The following is a 21,115-nucleotide window of genomic DNA, read 5'->3' as shown; positions in this document are numbered from 1 at the left end:
CCTCTTGCTACTTCAGCTACTTGGAATGCTCAGCCCCAGTCCTCAATGTCACCAGTCATCCCCCTTTAATCCAGCACTTGGAGGATAAAAGCAGGAGGATCAGAGAAGTTCAGTGCCATCCTCAGCTACACAGTAAGTTTAATGAGGTCCTGTCTAAATTCATTAATTAAAAAGTGGACAGTGGTGGTGCATGCCTTTAATACCAGCACCCTAGGAGGCAGAGGCAGGTGGATCTCTGTGAGTTTGAAGCCAGCCTGCTCTACAGAGTGAGTTCCAGGACAGCCAGGGTAGTTATTGCAGATAAACCCTGTCTCAAAAACAAAACAAAAAACTAAAAGAGAAAAAAGGTCTTTTACAAATGGAAGACCTGGTAACCTGAATTCAAGTCCATGACTGGAATAAAGGTGGAGAAAGCAGACTTCACTGAATTGTCCTCTGACCTCCACACATGTGCTCTGGCTATCCTGGAATTCACTTTGTAGACTGGACTGGCCTCAGACTCACAAAGATCATCTGCCTTTACTTCCCTAATGCTGGTGTTAAAGGCATGCACCACCATATCTGGCTTAATATTTGTATTTTTTTTATGTATATGGGTGCTGTGCCAGCGTTTATATCTAGGCAACACATGAATGATACCTAGTGCCCAGAGAGACCGGAAGAGAACATCAGATGACCTGGAATTGGCATTACACATAGTTGTAAGCCATGTAGGTGTTGGGAATCAAATCTGGATTCACTGGAAGAGCAGCCAGTGTTCTTAACCACTGAGCCATATCTCCAACCATAATTTATTTTGTAAAAAACAAAACAAAACAAACAGCAACAACAAGAACACTGCTGGGGCTGGAGAGATGGCTGAGTGGGTAAAGTGTTTGGAGCTCCAGTGCCCATGTAAAAGCTAAGTGTGGTAGCACATGCCTGTAGCTCCTCCACTAGGGACACAGACAGAAGGACTCTTGTGCTCTCCAGCCATCTAGTCTAACTTAAACCGTGAACCCCAGATTCAATAAGAGATACTGACTCAGCTAGGCGTTGGTGGCACACGCCTTTAATCCCAGCACTCGGGAGGCAGAGGCAGGCAGATCTCTGTGAGTTCGAGGCCAGCCTGGTCTACAAAGTGAGTTCCAGGACAGCCTCCAAAGCCACAGAGAAACCCTGTCTCGAAAAACCAAAAAAAAAAAAAAAAAAAAAAAAGAGATCCTGACTCAAAATAAGGTGAGGAGAGCCAAGCTCTGGCCTCCCCATGTGCTCACTTGGGTGCATATACCTTAACATACACAGATGCATTGCAGGAGGAGGGAGAGGGGAGGAGAGAGAAGAAAAAAATAATTACTGGTTCAGCTTTATGGAGTGTTTTCATGTTTCCCAAAACAGCCATCACATGTTGATGGTTGCAGCATTTGTGTTGAGTTTCTGGAGAGCTATAGAAACAGTTTCTCTCTATGGCTTCTAACATTCTGGATAGCACCAGTCATATTACACTTGTATGCACTGTGCATTTACACATGACTTCGCCACAAGGTGTATGGCTTTGTGGTCATCTGAAGCAGAAGGTGGTATGCATTTTGCATGATCACCAAGTAGTTGCTGATCTTTTTTTCCCCCTAATTTAAAACTTTTTCTCATTTTCTTCACTGTTACATTTCCTTTTCTGTTTTTCTTGTTATTTACTTCCCAATTTTTGTGTATATACATACACACATATGTATACATATATAATATTGCTGGTGGTACTTTTTGTTTGTTTGTTTGTTTAGTTTTTCGAGACAGGGTTTCTCTGTATTGCTTTGGAGCTTGTCCTGGAACTCACTCGGTAGACCAGGCTGGTCTCGAACTCACAGAGATCCGCTGGGATTAAAGGTGTGTGCCACCAACACCCGGCTTGTTTTTTTTTTTTTTTTGTAGTTGGCATTTTCTTTGGGCCACCAACCAGCTCCCATATAAAGACACAGAGACTCATTGTTAATTATGAATGTATGAATGCTTGTCCCACTAGATTTTATTACTTAATTTACCCTGTTTCTATTCATCTGTGTTTTGCCTCGGGTCTTTTAACCTTTTTTTTCATTCTGTACATCCTTCTTTTCTGCTTTCTTTGTGTCTGGCTGGCTGGTCCCTGGTGTCTCCCTGGAATCTCTTTCTCTTTCTTCCCTCCCTGAAGTCCTACCTATACTTCCTGTCTAGCTATTAACTGTTCAGCTTTTTATTAAAACAATCACAATGACATATCTTTACACATGTAATCAAATATCTTGCAACATTTCCCCCCTTTTAAAAAAAATACTTTATTTATTTATTGTGCATACAGCCTTTTGTCTGCAGGCCAGCAGAGGGTACCAGCTCTCATTCAAGGTGGTTGTGAGCTACCACGTGGTTGCCAGGAATTGAACTCAGGACCTCTGGAAGAACAGTGCTCTTAACCGATGAGCCATCTCTCTAACCCCATTTCCCCCTTTTATTTGAGTAAAAAAGAAAGGGTTTTAACTTTAGTAAAGCTATGTACAATAAAAACAACGATCAAGTAAGAATTACATTTACAATATGTAGTCCATTGAGTGGAAATACTACATTATCTATCCTATTTTGGTGAGTCCAAGGTTTTGTACTAAATCTAAAAATATCTTTTTAAACCTTAAAACATTTTTGAAAATATGTGCCTAATAACAGAAAAGGAAATTGTGGCACCATCATTCTATGAATATAACCACTAGAAATCAAGTACCTGGCCTGGAGGCATGGCTTAGTAGAATAGCATATGCCTATCCTTCCTAAGGACAGGAGAGCATACAGGAACAAAACCCACTGTGACTGGTTTAATAAAAAACTGAATGTTCAATAGCTAGGCAGGAGGTATAGGTGGGACTTCTAGGAGGGGAGAGGGAAGAAAGAGAAAGAGATGACAGGGAGATGCCGGAAGCCAGCAGCTAGCAATGAAGGAAGCAGGAAAGTAGGACATACAGAATGAAGGAAAGTAAAAATGTCCCAAGGCAAAACATAGATGAATAGAAACAGGAATAAGCCTAAGCTAAAACCAAGCATTCATAATTAATAATATGTCTCTATGTCTTTATTTGGGAGTTGGTTGGCTGCCCAAAGGAAATGCCAACTACAACTGGTACCCAAAGCGAGGCACGAATTACCACATAGGGCCTGAGGAAGATGAAAAAAGAAAACAGAACACAGGTATGCTCCTTTAAGAGGTGTTGCTATGCAGCAGAGAGCTTGAGCATGCTAAGTAAAAACAGCAAGCTAAGAAGAAACACCTGCCACAGTGTGGGCACCAACTTCCCGGAGCTGAGGCAGTTAAATGCAGCTCTGTTTAAATGCAGCTCCAAGTTAAATGCACCTCTTGGGTAGGCCTGTGGGCTTAAGGCTTGGCTCTCATGGACCAAAGGAGGATGCCGAGACAGTCATCAGAGCTGCATGGCAGAGGGCCTAGCTACCAATTTGCAGTTTAAGGTTTGGTTCATGAAATCAGAAAATGCTACAAGTGCACAGTAAAATAGGTTCAGACCAAAAACACCTTTAAACAGATTACAGTATGTGTAGGTGCTTAAGAAAGAAAAGAAGGCTGGGTGGTGGTGGCGCACGCCTTTAATCCCAGCACTCTGGAGGCAGAGGCAGGCGGATCTCTATGATTTCGAGGCCAGGCAAAACAATACAGAGAGGGGGCTGGAGAGATGGCTCAGAGGTTAAGAGTACTGACTGCTCTTCCAGAGGTCCTGAGTTCAATTCCCAGCAACCACATGGTGGCTCACAACCATCTACAATTCAATCTGGTACCCTATTCCAGTATGTAGGTAGAACACTGTATATGTAATAAAGAAATAAGATCTTAAAAAAAAAAAACAATACAGAGAAACCCTGTCTCGTAAACCCCCCCCAAAAAATAATAATAATTAAGTAAAGTCTTTAAAGAAAGAGTAAAGTAATATAAAAAGAAAAAGCCATGTAAAGATAGGAAATACCCATGGAATCTGGATTCTGCATGGTGTTTTGTTGATTTTGAATGTTTTGAATGCTGATGAGTGAACAGCAGCCAATGAGAGACATGGGATTGAAAAAGAAATTGCTGAATTAAACCAGCCTAGACACTTTAGGAATGTCTCAACTTTAAAATGGAATTCAGAAAATACATTGTTTTGCAGAAGAGGTTATGCTTTTGTTTCCACAGCAAATGAAAGGCTGTGGATTCCTTCCAAATTACTAGAGACCAGATTTGATTGGGGGAGACCCCCTGAAAATAGTGACTACAAACACAAAGAAATAAACTAGAAAAACTACATGACATGTAGTTTTGACATGGGAACAGCTCTGAGACTGAATGAGACAAGACACATCTTGTTGGTTACAGAGTCCTCATGACTTATCATTACATGCCATCCTTTCATATGGGATGGATAGAGGTTTGGATATGCAGTTCAAACATACTTGACAAATGTTTTTTACTTGCTCAAACACAAAACAACAGTAAAACAAGAAATTTATGACATTCTAAGCAAAGGAAAACTTTCCAAAGTGAGTACAGCACTAATTCTTAAAAATATTGGTTAAAGCTGGGCAGTTGTAGTGCATACCTTTACTCCCAGCACTTAGGAGGCAGATCTCTGTGAGTTGGACACCAGCCTGACAATTCCAGGACAGTCAGGGCAACACAAAGAGAAACCTTGTTGCGAGATATTTGATTATACTTGAAAGATTAATTTATTAATTAGCTAATCAATTAATTAAACCAGCACTGGAATGAGCATCTTTATTGCTAAAGTCTCCTCATTTTTAGAATGTGTTCATAGGTTAGGTTGCCCTTTGGCTGGATGAATTACACCAACTAAGTGAAACAAATAAGCCTCCAGAGATCTAAGGGACCCTTTCACCTTTGTTGAGTCTCCTACTCCTTAACAACACCAGTTCAAGGTGAAAATGTCCCCCATATTCTGATGGCATTTTTCTCTCCTTCTCTCTTAGCTTCCACTGCAGTTCCAAAGACTTGGACATCTAGTGGCTGTGATGGCACTGCTGTGTGGTGACCCACTGAAAGAGGTGGCTGAAGAGGCTGCAGAGGGAACACATTACCTGCTTCATATCACGCTGAAACTGAAGTGTAAGACACTCTGGAGCACAGGTGTAATCCAATCTCTAGCGCAGCCGTTGGCACCATCCCTCCTCTTCCCCTCCGTCCCACGCTAACTGTGGCGGTTTGAATAAGAATGGCCCCAACAGGCTCATATTATTTGAATGCATAGTGTCTTAGTTAGGGTTTCTATTGCTGTGAGGAGAAACCACTACCATGGCAACTCTTATAAAGGAAAACATAATTGGGGTGGCTCACTTACAGTTCAGAGGTTTAGTCCATTATAGTCATGGTGGGAAATAAGGCAGCATGAAGACAGAGATGGTGCTGGAGCTGAGAGTCCATCTTGATCCAAAGGCAACAGGAAGTGAACTGTCTTAACTGGGCATGACTTGAACATATAAGAGACCTCAAAGTTTGCCTCCACAGTGACAAACTTCCTCAAACAAGACCGCATCTACTTCAACAATGCCATACCTCGTAATAGTACTCCCCTTTGGGACCATTTTCTTTCAGACCACAACATTCTTCTCCTTGTCCCCCATAAGCTTGTAACAATAGCATAATACAAAACACATTCAGTCCAACTTCAAAAGTACCATCGTCTATAACAGTCTTAAACTTGTTTAAAAATCTAAATAAAGCCGGGTGGTGGTGGCACATGCCTTTAATCCCATCTTTCAGGAGGCAGAGGCAAGTGGATCTCTGTGAGTTCGAGACCAGCCTGGTCTACAATCGCTAGTTCCAGGACAGCCTCCAAAGCCACAGAAAAACCCTGCCTCGAAAAACCAAAAAAAAAAAAAAAAAAAGTCTAAATAAAATTCAAAGTTTCTTCTGAGATTCATGCAATCTCTTAACTGTAATCTCCTGTAAAATCAAAAAAGCTGATCACATACTTCCAACCTATGGTGGTATGGAATATACATTATTATTCCAAAACACATGGAAAGGAGCATAGCAAGAAAATACTAGACAAAAGCAAGACGAAAACCAGCTGGGCAAACTCCAAACTCTGTATCTCCTGTCTGATGTTAAAATACTCTTCTGATCTCCAACTGCAGCTTTGTAGACTGCAACGTATTCTTCTTGGCTGGTTGAACACTCTGTTAGCAGCTCTCCTCAGCAGGTATCCCATGGCTCTGGCATCTTCAACATCATGGTGCCTCCAAGGCCATCCAGACTTCAACTTCACAGTTTTACACAACAATGGCCTCTCTAGGCCTCCACTCAGGAACTCCCCGACACATGCCTGGCCTTGGCTGCTTTCCTTAGTCACTCCTTGACTCTTAAAGCCAGAACTACGTGGCTGAAGCCGCCAAGTTCTGCTGCTTGCTGAGGCTGGAACATGGCCCCCTTGTTCAGTTACATCTTCATCAACTTGCTGCCTAAGCTTGGTTGTCCTTGAACTTGCTCTGCAGATGAGGCTGGCCTCACACTCAAAGATCTGCCAGCCTCTGCCTTCCCAGTGCTGGAATTAAAAGCATGCACTACCATACCTGGCTCTAAGATTTTCTCTACTTCCTTTTAACAACAAATTGGAAACTCAGCTGGGTGGGATCTTGCCCTGAGGTCACCACTCCCTTTAGTCTGTACCTTAACCTGTTTATCTCTTTGAACACAGGATTTAGCTCTATTCCACTTCCTGGTGTTTCTTTTTTCTCTTTTTTATATTTTGTAATTTACTCTGCTCAGCTTGCTCCTTTTCATTATAAATCTTCATTAGAGATACCACAAATAACCACACAATAGAGTCTATACCAGCCTGTTTTGAGATTTCTTCTGCCAATGCAATTAAATCCAAAACTCTTCACTTTAGCTTCAGACAGACTCTTTGGACAAAAGGCAGCTGCTTTCTTCACCAAAATAACACAAGAACTATTTGTAGGCAACATACTAAAATTCTTCTCCTCTAAAACTTCTTGAGCCAGTCCCCCACAGTTCAAATCATTCCCAGTACTGTTGTGCCCAAGTCACAAAGATCCTCAAAGAGACCAGGGAGACAGACTACCGATGTAAATGCACAAGGTTTATTGATTGTTCTAGACAGGGACCCTGTCTAGCAAGCCTCCAGAGAGGGTGAAGTTCCCTGTCTACTGCTAAGTTTTAAAGACAAAAGTTACAGGGTTACATCAGTAGGTACAGGTTGGTTTCTGATTGGTTGACATTTGAGGAACAATCAAGAAATTTTTCAAAGTCATGTTTTTGGCATGTAATACCTGTGTATCCATTTTTCTCATAGGTCGGTGCTGGGAGGGAATATTCTGTGGTTTCTATGGTTTGCAGGTGGTCTGTTTTACCAAAATTTTTCAGAATTGAATTTTCAGGAGACTACAAGGGAGTTTCTTTTGCTGTCAAACAGTCCCCAGGATCCAAGTATCTAGGAGGCTAGAGGGGGTTGGAACTCCTTTGTGTTCAGTTTTGGCCCCAGGCCTGTTGCATACAACATAGTCTCTAGGAGCAAAGGCTGGGGGAAGGGTTGATCTGGCGTTTTTTGACTCTTCAAGTACCAGTGTCTTCCATGCTCCTACTAGTATGGCCCATTAAGCAATATTTAAAGCATTCCACTGCTTTCCTCACCCAAGGTACAAAAGTTCAAATTCCTCCAAACAAAAGCATGACCTGGCCTATCATAGCAGTACCCAGTCCCTGATACCAATGTCTATCTTAGTTAGGGTTTTATTGCTGTGAAGAGACACCATGACCATGGCAACTCTTATAAAGGAAAATATTTAATTGGGGTGGCTCTCACTCCTTTTGGGGACCATTTTCTTTCAAACCACCATACTTAGTTACTATTTGAAAAGGATTAGGAGGTGTGGCCTTGTTGGAGTAGGTGTGGCCTTGTTTGGAAGAAGTGTCTCACTGGGGTTGGGCTTTGAGGTTTCAAGCCCCTGTCAAGTTCAGTCTATCACAGCACATGGATCAGGATATAGCACTTAGCTACTCCTCCAGCACTATGCCTGCATGCCTCTTGAGCTCCTGAAACTATGAACAAGTCCCCAATTAAATGCTTTCCTTTATAAGAGGTGCTTTGGTCATGTTGTCTCTTTACACAATAGCGACTAAGACACTGACTTCAACATTGGAACCATAACAGTGGCTTGGATCTGACACCACTCCCTCACCCCCCCACCCCCATCCCCTGGCCAGTGCCCACCATCTGTGTGGATGTGGAGTAACTACATATGTAGTCATAGAACAAATTTGAGTGATTGGTTTGGTCAGAAATTGGAGAGGTCCTTGCCATCATTTGGGCCTCCATGCTTTATTTATTCCGTAACTGTTCATTTAGAACTGGTTTGGGATTCAATAGTGTGCTGGCTAGTTTTATGTCAACTTTACATAAGCTAGAGTTATCTGAAAGGGGGGGAACACCAATTGAGAAATGCCTCCATAAGATTGGGCTGTAGGCAAACCTATACAGCATTTTCTTAATTAGTGATTCATATGGGAGTACCCAGGCCATTGTGGGTGTTCCCATCCCCGGGCAGGTGGTCCTGGATTCTATAAGAAAGCTGGCTGAGCAAGCCATGAGGAGAAAGCCAGTAAACAGCCCTCCTCTGTGGCCTCTGCATCAGCTCCTGCCTCCAGGTTCCTACCCTGCTTGTGTTCCTGCCCTGACTTCCTTCAGCGAGGGACTATGATGTGGAAGAGTGAGCCAGATAAACCCTTTCCTTCCCAACTTTGGTCATGCTTTGGTCATGGTATTTATTACAGCAATAGAAACACTAAGAGATATAGTAACTAGAGTACAAAGGCTCCTAATCTTTATATCAGTCTAGTGGGTACCCCAAGGAGTCAACAAATTAACACATTGGCTGTAATATGAAGGAAAATTACAGAAACATGAGTTAGAGTCAGATGAGTTGTGGAGTTCAGAGACTTTCTGAAGATGATGTGAAGAATAAAGAACAACCAAGCAGGTGAAAAAGTAGGAAAGGCAGCCAGAGGGAGTGGCATTAGCAACCAAGGAAACTCTGCTTTCCAAAGCAGCCACCCTATGCAAGGCAGCTCTGAGTATGAGCAATGTTTACAAAGATATAGGCAAGGAATGCAAGGGGCCACAGTAAAGAAACTGCCAATATGGCTTCTTCATTATCAGGGGAAGCTTTTTATTGCAAATAAGAGAAAGGGGGAATATCCAGAGGCATCTAGAAGAGTCCAAAGCAGAGAGAATGAGTAAACAGACTGGACACAAGAGTAGAGAATAATGGCAAGAAAGCAAGAAGATAGGAAGAGACAGATAGTTGGATGGATGGAAGAATGAATGGACTGATGGGCAGAGTGAGTAAGTATATTGACAATAGCAGGTGGCAAAAGGATAGCTAGGGAGGGGGGGAAGAGAGAGATAGCATGAGATAGAAAATTCAGAGGAAACAACCCTTATCAAAAGAACAAACTGGTATCTGGGAGGAGGGAAGGCTGGAAAGGCTAGCGTGGGCTTTGAAATGTATAGTAAGTATTTGTGAACAGGGATTGAGGGAGCCAGGAGGGCCAGTATGGGTTTTGATATGCAGCCACAGGTATATATCAATGGACAGCCATATGCCCTTTCTGCCAGAGGTATAGGAAATGTTTTATTTTAGAAGATGGAACTGGTTTCACAAATTCCTAAGTAGTAATGGCTTTTTTTTTTAAAGTTAGTTTGTTTTGGGATTTTTTGATGCAGAGTCTCACTATATAGCTCTGACTGTCCTAGAACTCACTCTATAGCCCAGGCTGGCTTCAAACTTAGAGATCCACCTGCTTCTTCTTCCTGAGTGCTGGGATCAAAGGCATGTACCATTACATCCTAATAGGAATACTGGCTTTTATCCAATGGATGGAAATCCACCTGTAGTCCAATTTGAGCTCCTTTCTGGATATTGGGGCAGCCTGCCACTTAATAATTCAATTGACTCAGCCAATATTTACAATGCCTTATCCAGCAACATTAAGTCACATTAAAGCATGGAAAACAAGCCGGGAGTGGTGGCATGTACCTTCAATTCCAGCTCTCAGGAGACAGAGGAAGAAGGATCTTTGTGACTTTGAGGCCAGCCTAGTCTACATAGTGAGTTCCAGGACAGCCAGAGCCATGTAGAAAGACCTTGTCGCAAAAGAACAAAGCAACAACAACAAAAACAAAACACATAGGAACAAGGCAGCCCAAGGGGGCTAGGTAACTCAACAGTCAGCACATCTAGGTGACAGGAAGAGGAAGATCTGTGGTCAACAAGCTTTGGGCAGTATTGAAACCTCACAGGATGCCCTCCAATGCCTCTTAAGTGGGGCAGTGCTGGAGCCTTCCTTTTTTCTACTCCGCAGATCACTCCAAATCTCTGTTTTTACAAAACAAACAGAAAACAAAACAAAACAAAACAAAAAAACCTTTCATTTCCCTTTGACCTTTGTATACATTGTTTTGTAAGAAAATGGGCAGGACCTGCCTGCAGATTAGATTAATGCATTCAAGGGAAAACCAGGGATTGACTACACATTGGAGATCAGAAAGACTTGGGAAATGAGTAAGAAAGAAGTGGAGCAGAGCATAATAATGACCCATTCTCTTCCTAGATATCACACAGGACAGAGACAATGGCAAGAGTTTGAGAGAAACTTTGAAAAAGTGCAGGGAGCTGCTGGAGCATTATAGCGTCAAACAGTTCTACCGCTGTCCATTCAAAATTGTCCAGGTAACTAGAGAGCTTAGAAGCATCTGGACAGACAGCTTCAAGTGCTAGCAAGGGTGGCAAGAAGCCAGACGTCTTGTTTGTTCATGGAAATGTGAGATGGTGAAAATCACATTGGAAAGTTCTATTTGTTTCTCATAAAACCAACCACAGAGATTGCCTGGGGGAATGTGCTCCATAAACATCCAGGGTTTGCAGAAAAGGTACCATGTTCATGATCTTACACACCAGATTTCTCTCTCTCTCTGTTTCACTCTGTCTCTGTCTCTGTCTCTCTCCCCCACCCCCCTTTTTTTTTTGGAGAATGGGTTTCTCTGTAACTTTGGAGCCTGTCCTTGAACTTACTCTGTAGACCAGGCTGGCCTTAGACTCATAGAGATCTGCCTGCCTCTGCCTCTCAAATACTGGGATTAGTGTGTGCATCCACCACCCATCTCTCTCTGTCTCTCCCTTTCTTTTCTAAGACAGGGTCTCACTGTGTATCAATGGCTGAACTGGTACTCACTGTGTAGACCACACTGTTCTAGAACTCACAGCAATCTGCCACCCATATGCTGAGATTAAAGGCTTATTCTACCAAGACTGATTGCCCTGTTTGCTCAGTTCAGTGCTTTATGTCAATTTGCTGAAGAGGCCAGTGATTTTACCTCAGTCTGGTGAACTCTCACTGCATGCCAGCTACTTGTTCATGTAAACCTTTTACATAGATGAGCTTCAAGAGAGAATGGCTGAACCATTGAGCTATGGGTGCTTTTAAATGTAACTGCTCATTACTCAACAAAGACTCGTGCATCTGCTAGGAATGTTAGGGATGTGGGTAAACAAAGGAAACCTATAAGGCTGAGGGATGGCTCAGTAAAGTGCTTGCAGTGAGATCAATCCCCAATGCCATATTTAAAAAATTGAGTGTAGAGTATATTCCTGTAGTCTTAGCTCTGAGGAGACAGATACAAGAGGATCCCTAGGGTTCAATGGGCAATCAATGAGCTCCAGATTTAGTAAGAGACCCTGCCTCAAAAAATAAGATGGAGAGTGATAGATTGAGACACTGAGCTAGACCTCTGGCTTACACATGTACACTATCCCCATGCATTCATACCCACACATACATGTGTGCATGCATATATGAACACAAACACACAGAAAAAGGATACTTAAAAATCTTACTCATGTAGGGTCTAAAGTACCAAGTAATCTAGTCTAGGTATCAGTTTCCTCATCTATCCAGTGGGAATCTACACATGCTGGAAGGACACCATTGTCATAAGAGCTAAATAAATGCTCTGTGGAAAATGCTTGGCTCACTGCCCATCACATAGTAAGTACCCAGTGGAGTGTGTCTATTCCAGTCACCTGGAGGACTTCATGTACTGTCAAGTGCAGCAAGAAGCAGAATGACACATTATGTCAGTGTGCTATCTCCTAACAAAGCATTTTAGTTATGTCAAGAAAGCTGTCAGCTGTCCAGCACCGGGTGTTTCCTTTAGTGCTCCAATAAAGTGTGACACTTTTCTGAGGGTCTCAGAGCACAGCTTCTCTCTAGGAGTCAGAGTAGTAAAAGGCTGTGCATAGACTTTAGCTGTGGACTTTTGGTGCTTCCAGTTTTCCATTTTGGTAAATGTATTAGTCAGGGTTCTTTAGTGAGATAGAACTTACACTCATGCACACATGATTTATTAGAGTGGCTTACAAGCTGTGGTCCCAATAGTCCAACAATGGCTGTCTACCAACAGAAGGTCCAGGAATCCAGTAAGTTGTTCAGTACATGAGGCTGGATGTCTCAACGCGTCTTCAGTATACACTGGAATCCCAAAGAAGTAGGCTCTAATGCCCGTAAAGGACGTGCCAATGAGAGTGAGAGCAAGCTTCCTTCTTCCTTGTCCTTTATAGAGGCTGCCAGCAGAAGGTGTGGCCCAGATGATTAAAAGTGGGTCTTCCCACTTCAGATGATTTAAGAAAAAAATCCCTCATAGGTATACTGAGCTGCTTGAGTTTTTGTTAATTCCAGATGTAGTCAAGCTGACAACAGACAATAGTCACCACACTAAATAAGCCAGTAGTAGATAGCACAGCCTCTCCTTCTCCCTTTCGCCATATCCCTCCCCCAGTGCTGGAGTGCTGGGCCTCACATATCATAGGCAAACACTGAGTTATATTCCCAGCCCATACCATGTATCTTGAAAGTTCATTTTTTCCTAAATTGTTGCAGGTCTTTGAAGTTTTCCTTAATTCACAAGAACTGGGCCAGTTTATAATGACTACGTTGGACAGCCTGAAAAGCCTGCCCCATCCCCGTACCCAGCAGACAGCAGGAGAGTTATTGATAACCTTGGTGAGGAGTGCAGAGGCCCGATTTGAGAAGGTAAAAGTGCAGAGCCAGGTTTGAAATAGAAACAAGCCCTGTCCCTGCTTTAGCTGGGGTAGTCCGGCCATTTGTGCTCTGATGATAATAGGCTCAGTGGGGACAGGACCAAGCCTTCCTCTACTGTTCACAAACTTTCCTCCCTTCAGTAAGCATGTACTCAGAAGCCCCTATACCAAACAAGGGAGATTTGAAACTTAAGGTATAGGGCTGGGGAAATAGCTCCTAGTAAAGTGTTTGTTTTACAAGCATGAGGGCTTGTGTTTAGATCCCTCACACCCATGTAAAAGCTTGTCATGGTCCTGAGCATCTGCAACTCTAACACAATATGGCAGAGCTAGGCACATTCTCAGAGCTCACTGGCTGGCAAGGCTAGCAGAAAGTGTGATTGAAGAGATTGTGTCTCAAGAAAATAAGATGGGGAGTGATTAAGAAAGATATCTTTGACATCAATCTCTGACCTCCACAAGTGCACATACGGGTGTGTACTCATACAGATACATGCACACACCCGAACATCTCTCTCTTTGGTGTGTTCCCCAAAGAACAGGGTTTCCCTAGGAGATGAAATTGATGTATATGAGGCTGGGACTCAGTGCAAATTCTGATCCAGATGAATTGAAGCTATCAAGTTAAGACAGCAAGAAGTGACTGAAAGGTGGCCTGCTTTCCCCAACATCGAGAGAACTTGTCTAAATATATTTAAAACCCACACAGGAAATGACAAAGGAAGCTGGGCAGTGATGGTGCAGGCAGGAGGATCTCTGTGAGTTCAAGGCCAGCCTGGTCTACAGAGTGAGTTCCAGGACAGCCAGGGCTACACAGAGAAACCCTGTCTTGAAAAAACAAAAACAAACAAAAACAAAGAAATGACAAAGGAAAGAAATAACTTATTGATTGATTTCTCTGTAGCTTTGGAGCCTGTCCTGGAATTCACTCCGTAAATCAAGCTGGCTTCGAACTCACAGAAATTCTCCTGTCTCTGCCTCCCAAATGCTGGGATTAAAGATGTGTGCCACCACCATCTGGCAACAATTTCTTTTTATCATCTAAAATGCAAAAGGACAGAGCTGGGGGCCAATAAGATGGCTCTATGAGTCAAAGTGATTGCTGCATAAGCCTGATAACCTGTGTTCAATACCCAGGTACCAGAGTTGTTCTCTGACCTCTACATACCATGGCATGTGTGCCCTCATCTTCACACACAGACAACAATAGTAATTCTTTTTGATAAAAAGGCTACACCTGTGATCCCAGCACTTGGAAGGCTGAGACAAGAAGATTAAAGGGTTAAGGCTGGCTTGGGCTACATAGTGAGTTCCTAGCTAGGCTAGGCTACTAGGCAAAACTCTGTCCCCCCAAAATATTTAATTAATCAACTATCTTAATTAAACATAAAGGGAATACAGAAATAGCTAGAAGTGTAAGAGCTGCTGGCATTTTAAACTGCCCATTGTGCTTTGTTGGGAGTGAAAGTGCTCTGTGAAGGGCACTTGTTCATGCAGAGTCCCGGGTTCAATCCACAGCAAGGCATTTTAGAATGATAAGAACCCATTTTTATAACCTGTGAAAATAGCAAACAGTGGGTCTAGAGAGATGGCTCGGTGATTAAAGGCATTGGCTAATCTTCTAGAGGACCTGGGTTCAATTCCCTGTGCCCCACATGGTAGTTCACAACTGTCTGTAACTCCACTTCCAGGGGATCTGACACTCTCATACAGACATACATGCAGGTAAAACACCAGTGCACGTAAAATTTTTTAAAAAATAATAAAAAGAAAATAGCAAAGATACAACAGGAACACATGAGAGAAGTCAGATGGCTCATGGATGGTTTTGGAGCCTGTAGTGGCCAGAAAGGCTAACTGTGAGGAGCTCTTCCAAAGGGTTGATTATCATATGTCTTGATGGTATATTTGTTAAAATGTTTATCTGACATATTGTTACTATAAAAAAGTGATTTGACTGTACGAAATGATTACAATAAATATACATTCTTAAATATGTGTAGGAAATCTGAACACAGTATATTTTCTATGCTGGGCTCACTGACTTACAATTATAGCCAAGACTGTGGTTCCCATCTTTTGACCTTTTCTGCTTATGAGGCAGGCACAACTGAGACATCACGAGCAGATGAATAAGACAATGCCTTCCTTTTAGTCCCTTCATTAAAGGCAGAACATCTTCGAGTCCTCGGTATATCCTCCCTCATGTTTTTTTCTTTTGGTCTGTTTCCTTTTCCCCCTAAAACAGGGTTTCTCTGTCTTGGAATTCACTCTGTAAACCAGGCTGGCCTTAAACTCACAGGGTCCACCTACCTCTGCCTCCTGAATGCTAGGATTAAAGGCATGTGCCACTGGCACCTGGCTTTCCCTTGTGTATCTATGGCTAGAATTGCATCTGCTGCCCATCCTCCAGTCAGCTTCTGGCACCTGGTGTAAGAATAGCCATTTTATGGCAGAGTGAGTAGTCAAACAGGGAGAACTGGACCAAAGCCCTGGCTTCTGCTTCCCAAAAGACCAGAGAGGACAGTGGGAAAGGGCTCCCCTGTCGTAACATGACATTTTTGTTATAAAATCACTATGTAATCATTCATCAAAAATCAGAAAAAGCTGGGTATTGGTGGCACACACCATTAATCCCAGCACTCGGGAGGCAGAGGCAGGCGGGATCTCTGTGAGTTCAAGGGCAGCCTGGTCTACAGAGTGAGTCCCAGGACAGGCTCCAAAGCTACACAGAGAAACCCTGTCTTGAAAAATAAACAAACAAAAAATCAGAAAAAATGCATGAGAAACAAAAACCCACTTTCCCATTTCTCAGGAATATAGCTTCTGTCTATGTTTACATCCTTCCAAATCTTTTATTTCCTTCCTTCTTTCATTTCTTGCTTTTTTTTTCTTTCTGTGGTGCTGGATTGAACCAAAGCCCTTGTGCATGTCAAGCAAGCATTCTACCCAAGCTACACCCAGCACTCCAGCACGTCTTTCCTTTTATTCTCTCCACCCCCAGCCTCATCCCCACACCCCACACCCCACACTGTTGAGAATCAGATATCAAATCCAGGTCCTCACCTATGCTAGGTGAGAGCACTTTGCAACTGAACTATAGCTCCACCAATTTCCAAATATTTTTGTATACATACATTCATATACACTATTTTTTTGAGACAGGGTCTCTACATAACCCTAGCTGTCCTTATACTCACTGTGTAGAGCAGGCTGGCCTGTTTTCCAAGTGCTAGAATTAAAGGTCACCACTCTGGAGATGATTGGAAAGTTTTAATATTATTTCTGCATTCCTGGTCCTCATACATGCTAGGAAAGGGCTTTAGCATCCTAAACTTTACAAAATCAAAAATATTTTTCTTCTATCCCTCTAGGACCTCTCAGATATGGCTACAAAGATATCTTTTTCCTCTTCAGGTGCCAGAAATAATAGGCGTTATCTGTGCCCGGCTATCAATAATCACACTGCCTACTGTCCGGCAACAAATCATAAATACTGTGAGTTTGTTTATCTCCAGACCTAAGTATACAGATATAGTGCTCAGCCATCTTTTATGTCATCCAGTGCCATATGACAGGTAATAGAACCTTGTGCAACTTCTGTATTAAATTTGGCCCACAACCCATCTCTTTGTATAGTGAGACATGGTTGCTAATGAGACTCCTGTAGAGGAGATAAGGTACAGATTTGTCCCTAAGAAGAATATTTTAAGAGTCAAAGGGCCTTGATTCTTCTAAAAAGTAATGAAAAAGTAATGAAAAAAAGAAAGAAAGAAATCAGCTGGTGGTGGAGCAAAGAAACTGTACAACCCAGGACAGTGTAAGACCTTGGTTGGGTCTTGAATCTAAACAAAAGCTAACTGATTTTTTTTTTTAGAAGGTGGTGAAGGTTGAGATAGTGATTTACTATGTAGACCTTGCTGGCCTGGAGTTCATTAAGTAGACAAGACCCATCTAAAACTCACACAACTGTTGGGATTATAGGCATATGCAACCACATCTGGCTCTGCTAGATTCTTAAATTAGTATAATTTGCCTATGTGTATAGTGATACTGTATGCAGAAGGACATCCTAGTGGTGAGAAGATCGACATTAAAGAATGTTGGGAATCTCAGCACTGGGAGGCTGAGGCAGGAGAATGGAGAGAGTTCAAGGCCAAGCTGGCTACATAGAGAGACCCTGTGTAAATAAATAGATACAGATAGACAGGTATGAAAGTTATTTAGGGGTGAAATCCACAATGCTGGCATCTCACTTGCAGAATACATTCAAGAGTGATTTTTCCCCAAATAAATAAATGCATCCATAAAAAAGAAAGTTTAAGAATATACATAGGAAAGAATGGGGTCCTAAGGAGAAGTTTTTGTGTTCCTTTCTTTCTTCCTCTCTCTCTCTCTCCCTCCCCTCCTCTCTTTTTCTCTCTTTTACTGAGTGTTCTTATAGTGGTAGGTCTAAGTCTTAGAGTCTAAGAGGTACATATGGGCAAGTCAGTGACACTTAAGGAGAGACCCCCCTGCCCCTTTATCTGGGGGCAGCATTCTGTTTTAAAATCTGATTCCTATATCATGATTCTGAGCAACTTTTATTTCAAGAAATATTTTTCTGCTTTAGCCTATTTAAAATTGCTCTTTTGTATGAATGCCTCTCATCAATGTCTTGGTATAGTGCTGGTGTTCTCTATACTGAACCAGACCCTTTACTACTAGGTCAAATGTTAGGACTGTTACTCATCTGGAGGAAATATATACATTCCTGTGGAAGCTAATATGGATTTTTAAAGTCTTTTGTATGTTTCTCTAGATCAATTGCTCTTAAGCCGTTGATCCTTCCCATGGCTCGTCTGTCCACATGTGAAAGAGTTTAAGGAAGGCTGGACAGACTGGTGCGCAGGAGGAAGTGATTAGATTAGGGAATCTTTTGCATAGATAGACTAAAGTTCTAAAATTGGGCTGTCTTGATAGCCACACAGCTATACCACACTAAAACATTTTGTAAATGATCAGAAGTTAGAGAACAACAATATATTTATTGGGTAGGACAGCTGATGTTATACTTTAGGAGAAGCCATTGAAGAGCTTTATGGTACTGGCTCAAACATATCTCTGTGAGTTCAAGACCAGCATGGTCTATATAGCAGGTTCCAGGGCTACATAGTGAGACCCTATCTAAAAGAAAGGTAATTGAAGATGTGAATGGCTTGAGACGTGCCTTTTGCCTGTGACTGTGGTTGAGATGGGTTACAGACTGTGCAGCTGTATAGAAGGCAGGCCAGGCATGGGAGGAAAGGTGAGGCCCACACATCTTCAGAGGCAGAGAAGAGAGGGATTGGAACAGAAGCATCTCTGGCAGGCCCAGAAACCAGGAATAGGCACACTAAGGCAGAAGGCATGCGGGCTAAGCGGGGTTTGGGGCTGGAGTGGACAGGTTAAGAGGAATTGCTTTGCACTGCTGCCAGGTTCTGTGGAGGGTGAGATGCCTTGGGCAACTCAACTCATTACCACAGTCCAGGAAAAGACATCACAGAGCAAATAAGTGACAGGGTCCTGACTTATTGGGAGTTCTGTCCTCAACTGTCACAAGAGCAGCCAGGCTGTTTCTGTTGACAAGGGAGATGGTATGCTTCAAGGTGTGCCTCCCCCAGTCTGCTAGTACAGAAGTTAGGATCGTCGGAACTAATGCATCAGAGCATCCTAGGAAGCAGGTGTCTTCCAGGCCCCCTCCCATAGTTTAGTCAAGATTCTAGTTAGAAGTAGCAGAGATAGTCTTCTCACACGCATAAGGAATTATAGGTTTGTGGTATGTGAAAGTTGTGTCCTTTGTTTTACTAGAACTCCATCCATCTCTTCCCCTTTGGTGGACTGGCATACTGGTTACAAAGTTGGTAACTTTATTAACAACTTTTCTTACCATTCTAATAAAACACACGGCAGACTGGCTCAGTGTGTGGTAACAGGAGAGTTAAGTATAGCAGTTGTTCACATTGTGAAGGACCAGGAAACAGAGCAATGCCAGCCAGAATCAGGGTGCATATAACATTCAAAGCCCTTCTACTAATAACCTACTTGAACTCATTCTGTAGACCAGACTGGCCTCGAATTCACAAAGATCCACCTGCCTCTCCCTCCTAAATTCTGGGATTAAAGGTGTGCACCACCACCATCTGGCTTGTGACCTACTTTCTGCCAGCTGGATCCCACCTCCTACAGCAGTGGTTCTCAACTTTCCTAATGCTTCAATCTTTAATATAATTCCTCATGTTGTGGTGACCCCCCCAACTATAAAATTATTTTCATTGTTACTTCATAACTGTAATTTTGCTACTGCTATGAATCATAATGTAAATTATGTGTTTTCCTGTGGTCTTAGGCATAGGAAAGGGTCACTTAGTTCCAAAGGGTCATAACCCACAGGTGAGAACCCTGATAAGCTGCCCTTGATTCCTCAGGCCTCCTGTCTCACATATCCTGAACTTCTTATATATTTTTAGTTCATGTTATTTATTTTAGCTTTTTGAGACAAGGTCTCCTATGAAGCCCTGGCTGTCCTGAATCTTACTATATAGGTCAGGCTAGCCTTTAACTTACAAAGTTCACCTGCCTCTACCTTCCAAGTGCTGCAGTTAAAGGTGTGTACCTCCACACATAGCGCTCTCTGTCTCTCTCTGTCTCTCTGTCTCTCTCTCTCTCTCTGTCTCTCTCTCTCTCTCTCTCTCTCTCTCTCTCTGTCTCTCTCTCACACACACCACTTTATTATTTTGTGTGTGTGTGTGGGCATGCATGTGCACTCACACGCTCAGGTGGGTGCAAACAAGTCATGGCTGGAGTTGAGGTCAGAACACAACTTGTGGGAGTCTACCATGTCAGGCCTCAAGCAAAGGTGGTCAGACTGGGTTGCCGGTGCTTTTGCCTGCTGAAATGTGTTGTCAGTGCAATGTTTTAAATAAACTCTAGATGATTTGTTTCCTAGTAAAACCTGAGAGCCATTGACTGTGTGCTTTCTAATTTCCAGCATCCTTAGCATGTGCAGCAAAGTAGAGCATTCTAGAAGTGTCTCTGAGGTTTTGTTCTCACAGTACTTTATTTACTGCCTTAGAATCACAGAAAACATTGCATGTTCATACCCTGTCATTCTTACTTTCTCTGCTATGAGCCTTTTACAGAGCCCCACATGCTGCTCAAGCCTTGTTCCCTTCAGGGTTGCTTGGGATCTTCTTGATTTGCTTTATTCTCAGATTTGAATTACTAAATTCGAGGCCAGTGTGATGACGCATACCTATAATCCCAGCACTCAGAGTCAGGAGTATCACTGTAAATTGGAGGCCAATTTACTACTACCTATTTCCCTCCAGGACAGTCTTAGCTACAGAGTAAAAACTATCTAGAAACAGAAACAACAAAAAGGCAGGATTACTAATGTAGGAAATGATTGTTGGGATAATGTCTGAGAGTCTCAGTATTCAGAGTGATTCTGGTAGATTGGAGTTTATACTTTAAAACATAATAAGTTTGTAGCATGCAAAGATACCAAGGTAGATTCTGAAAATTATCAAGAATGGGAGGATTGTATTTTATGGTTGAGTGCTTGTTAAGTGTACATGAGGCTCTAGAGTAAGTCCCCAGCACTGGGATGAAAAAGAAAGCCTTGGGCTGGTAAGATATCTCATCAAATAATGGCATTTACTGCCAAAACTGAGGACCTGAGTTCCAGTCCCAAGAACTACAAAATGGGTTTTGAGAATTGACTCTGGAAAATTGTCCTCTGACCTCTACATGTGTGGGGTGGTATACAAGTATCCATACATACAAATACCTACAATAATTGTAATTTAAGAAGTTCAAACAAACAAACAAAAAATGGAGTCTGGAGAAAGATTCTAGTCAAAACATTTAAAAAAGCCGGGCGTTGGTGGCGCACGCCTTTAACCCCAGCACTCGGGAGGCAGAGGCAGGCGGATCTCTGTGAGTTCGAGACCAGCCTGGACTACCAAGCGAGTTCCAG

General features: G+C 42.5%; 1 protein-coding gene across 6 annotated transcripts in view; it reads left to right on the top strand.

Annotated features, from left to right (window-relative positions):
* Mroh8 (maestro heat like repeat family member 8) overlaps nucleotides 1-21,115 on the top strand; it is a 94,579-nt gene that overhangs the window by 49,355 nt on the left and 24,109 nt on the right. For all 6 annotated transcript variants that reach the window (XM_040733031.1, XM_040733030.1, XM_040733029.1 and 3 more), the window contains 4 exons: nucleotides 4,969-5,104; nucleotides 10,631-10,749; nucleotides 12,956-13,108; nucleotides 16,534-16,694. In XM_040733031.1, coding sequence (XP_040588965.1) covers nucleotides 4,969-5,104; nucleotides 10,631-10,749; nucleotides 12,956-13,108; nucleotides 16,534-16,694 — 569 coding nt within the window. The remainder of the gene's footprint in view (nucleotides 1-4,968; nucleotides 5,105-10,630; nucleotides 10,750-12,955; nucleotides 13,109-16,533; nucleotides 16,695-21,115) is intronic.

This window comes from Mesocricetus auratus, unplaced genomic scaffold, assembly GCF_017639785.1.
Source record: "Mesocricetus auratus isolate SY011 unplaced genomic scaffold, BCM_Maur_2.0 Super-Scaffold_100028, whole genome shotgun sequence".
NCBI lineage: Eukaryota > Metazoa > Chordata > Mammalia > Rodentia > Cricetidae > Mesocricetus > Mesocricetus auratus.
This window is presented reverse-complemented; position numbering and strand designations above follow the sequence as displayed.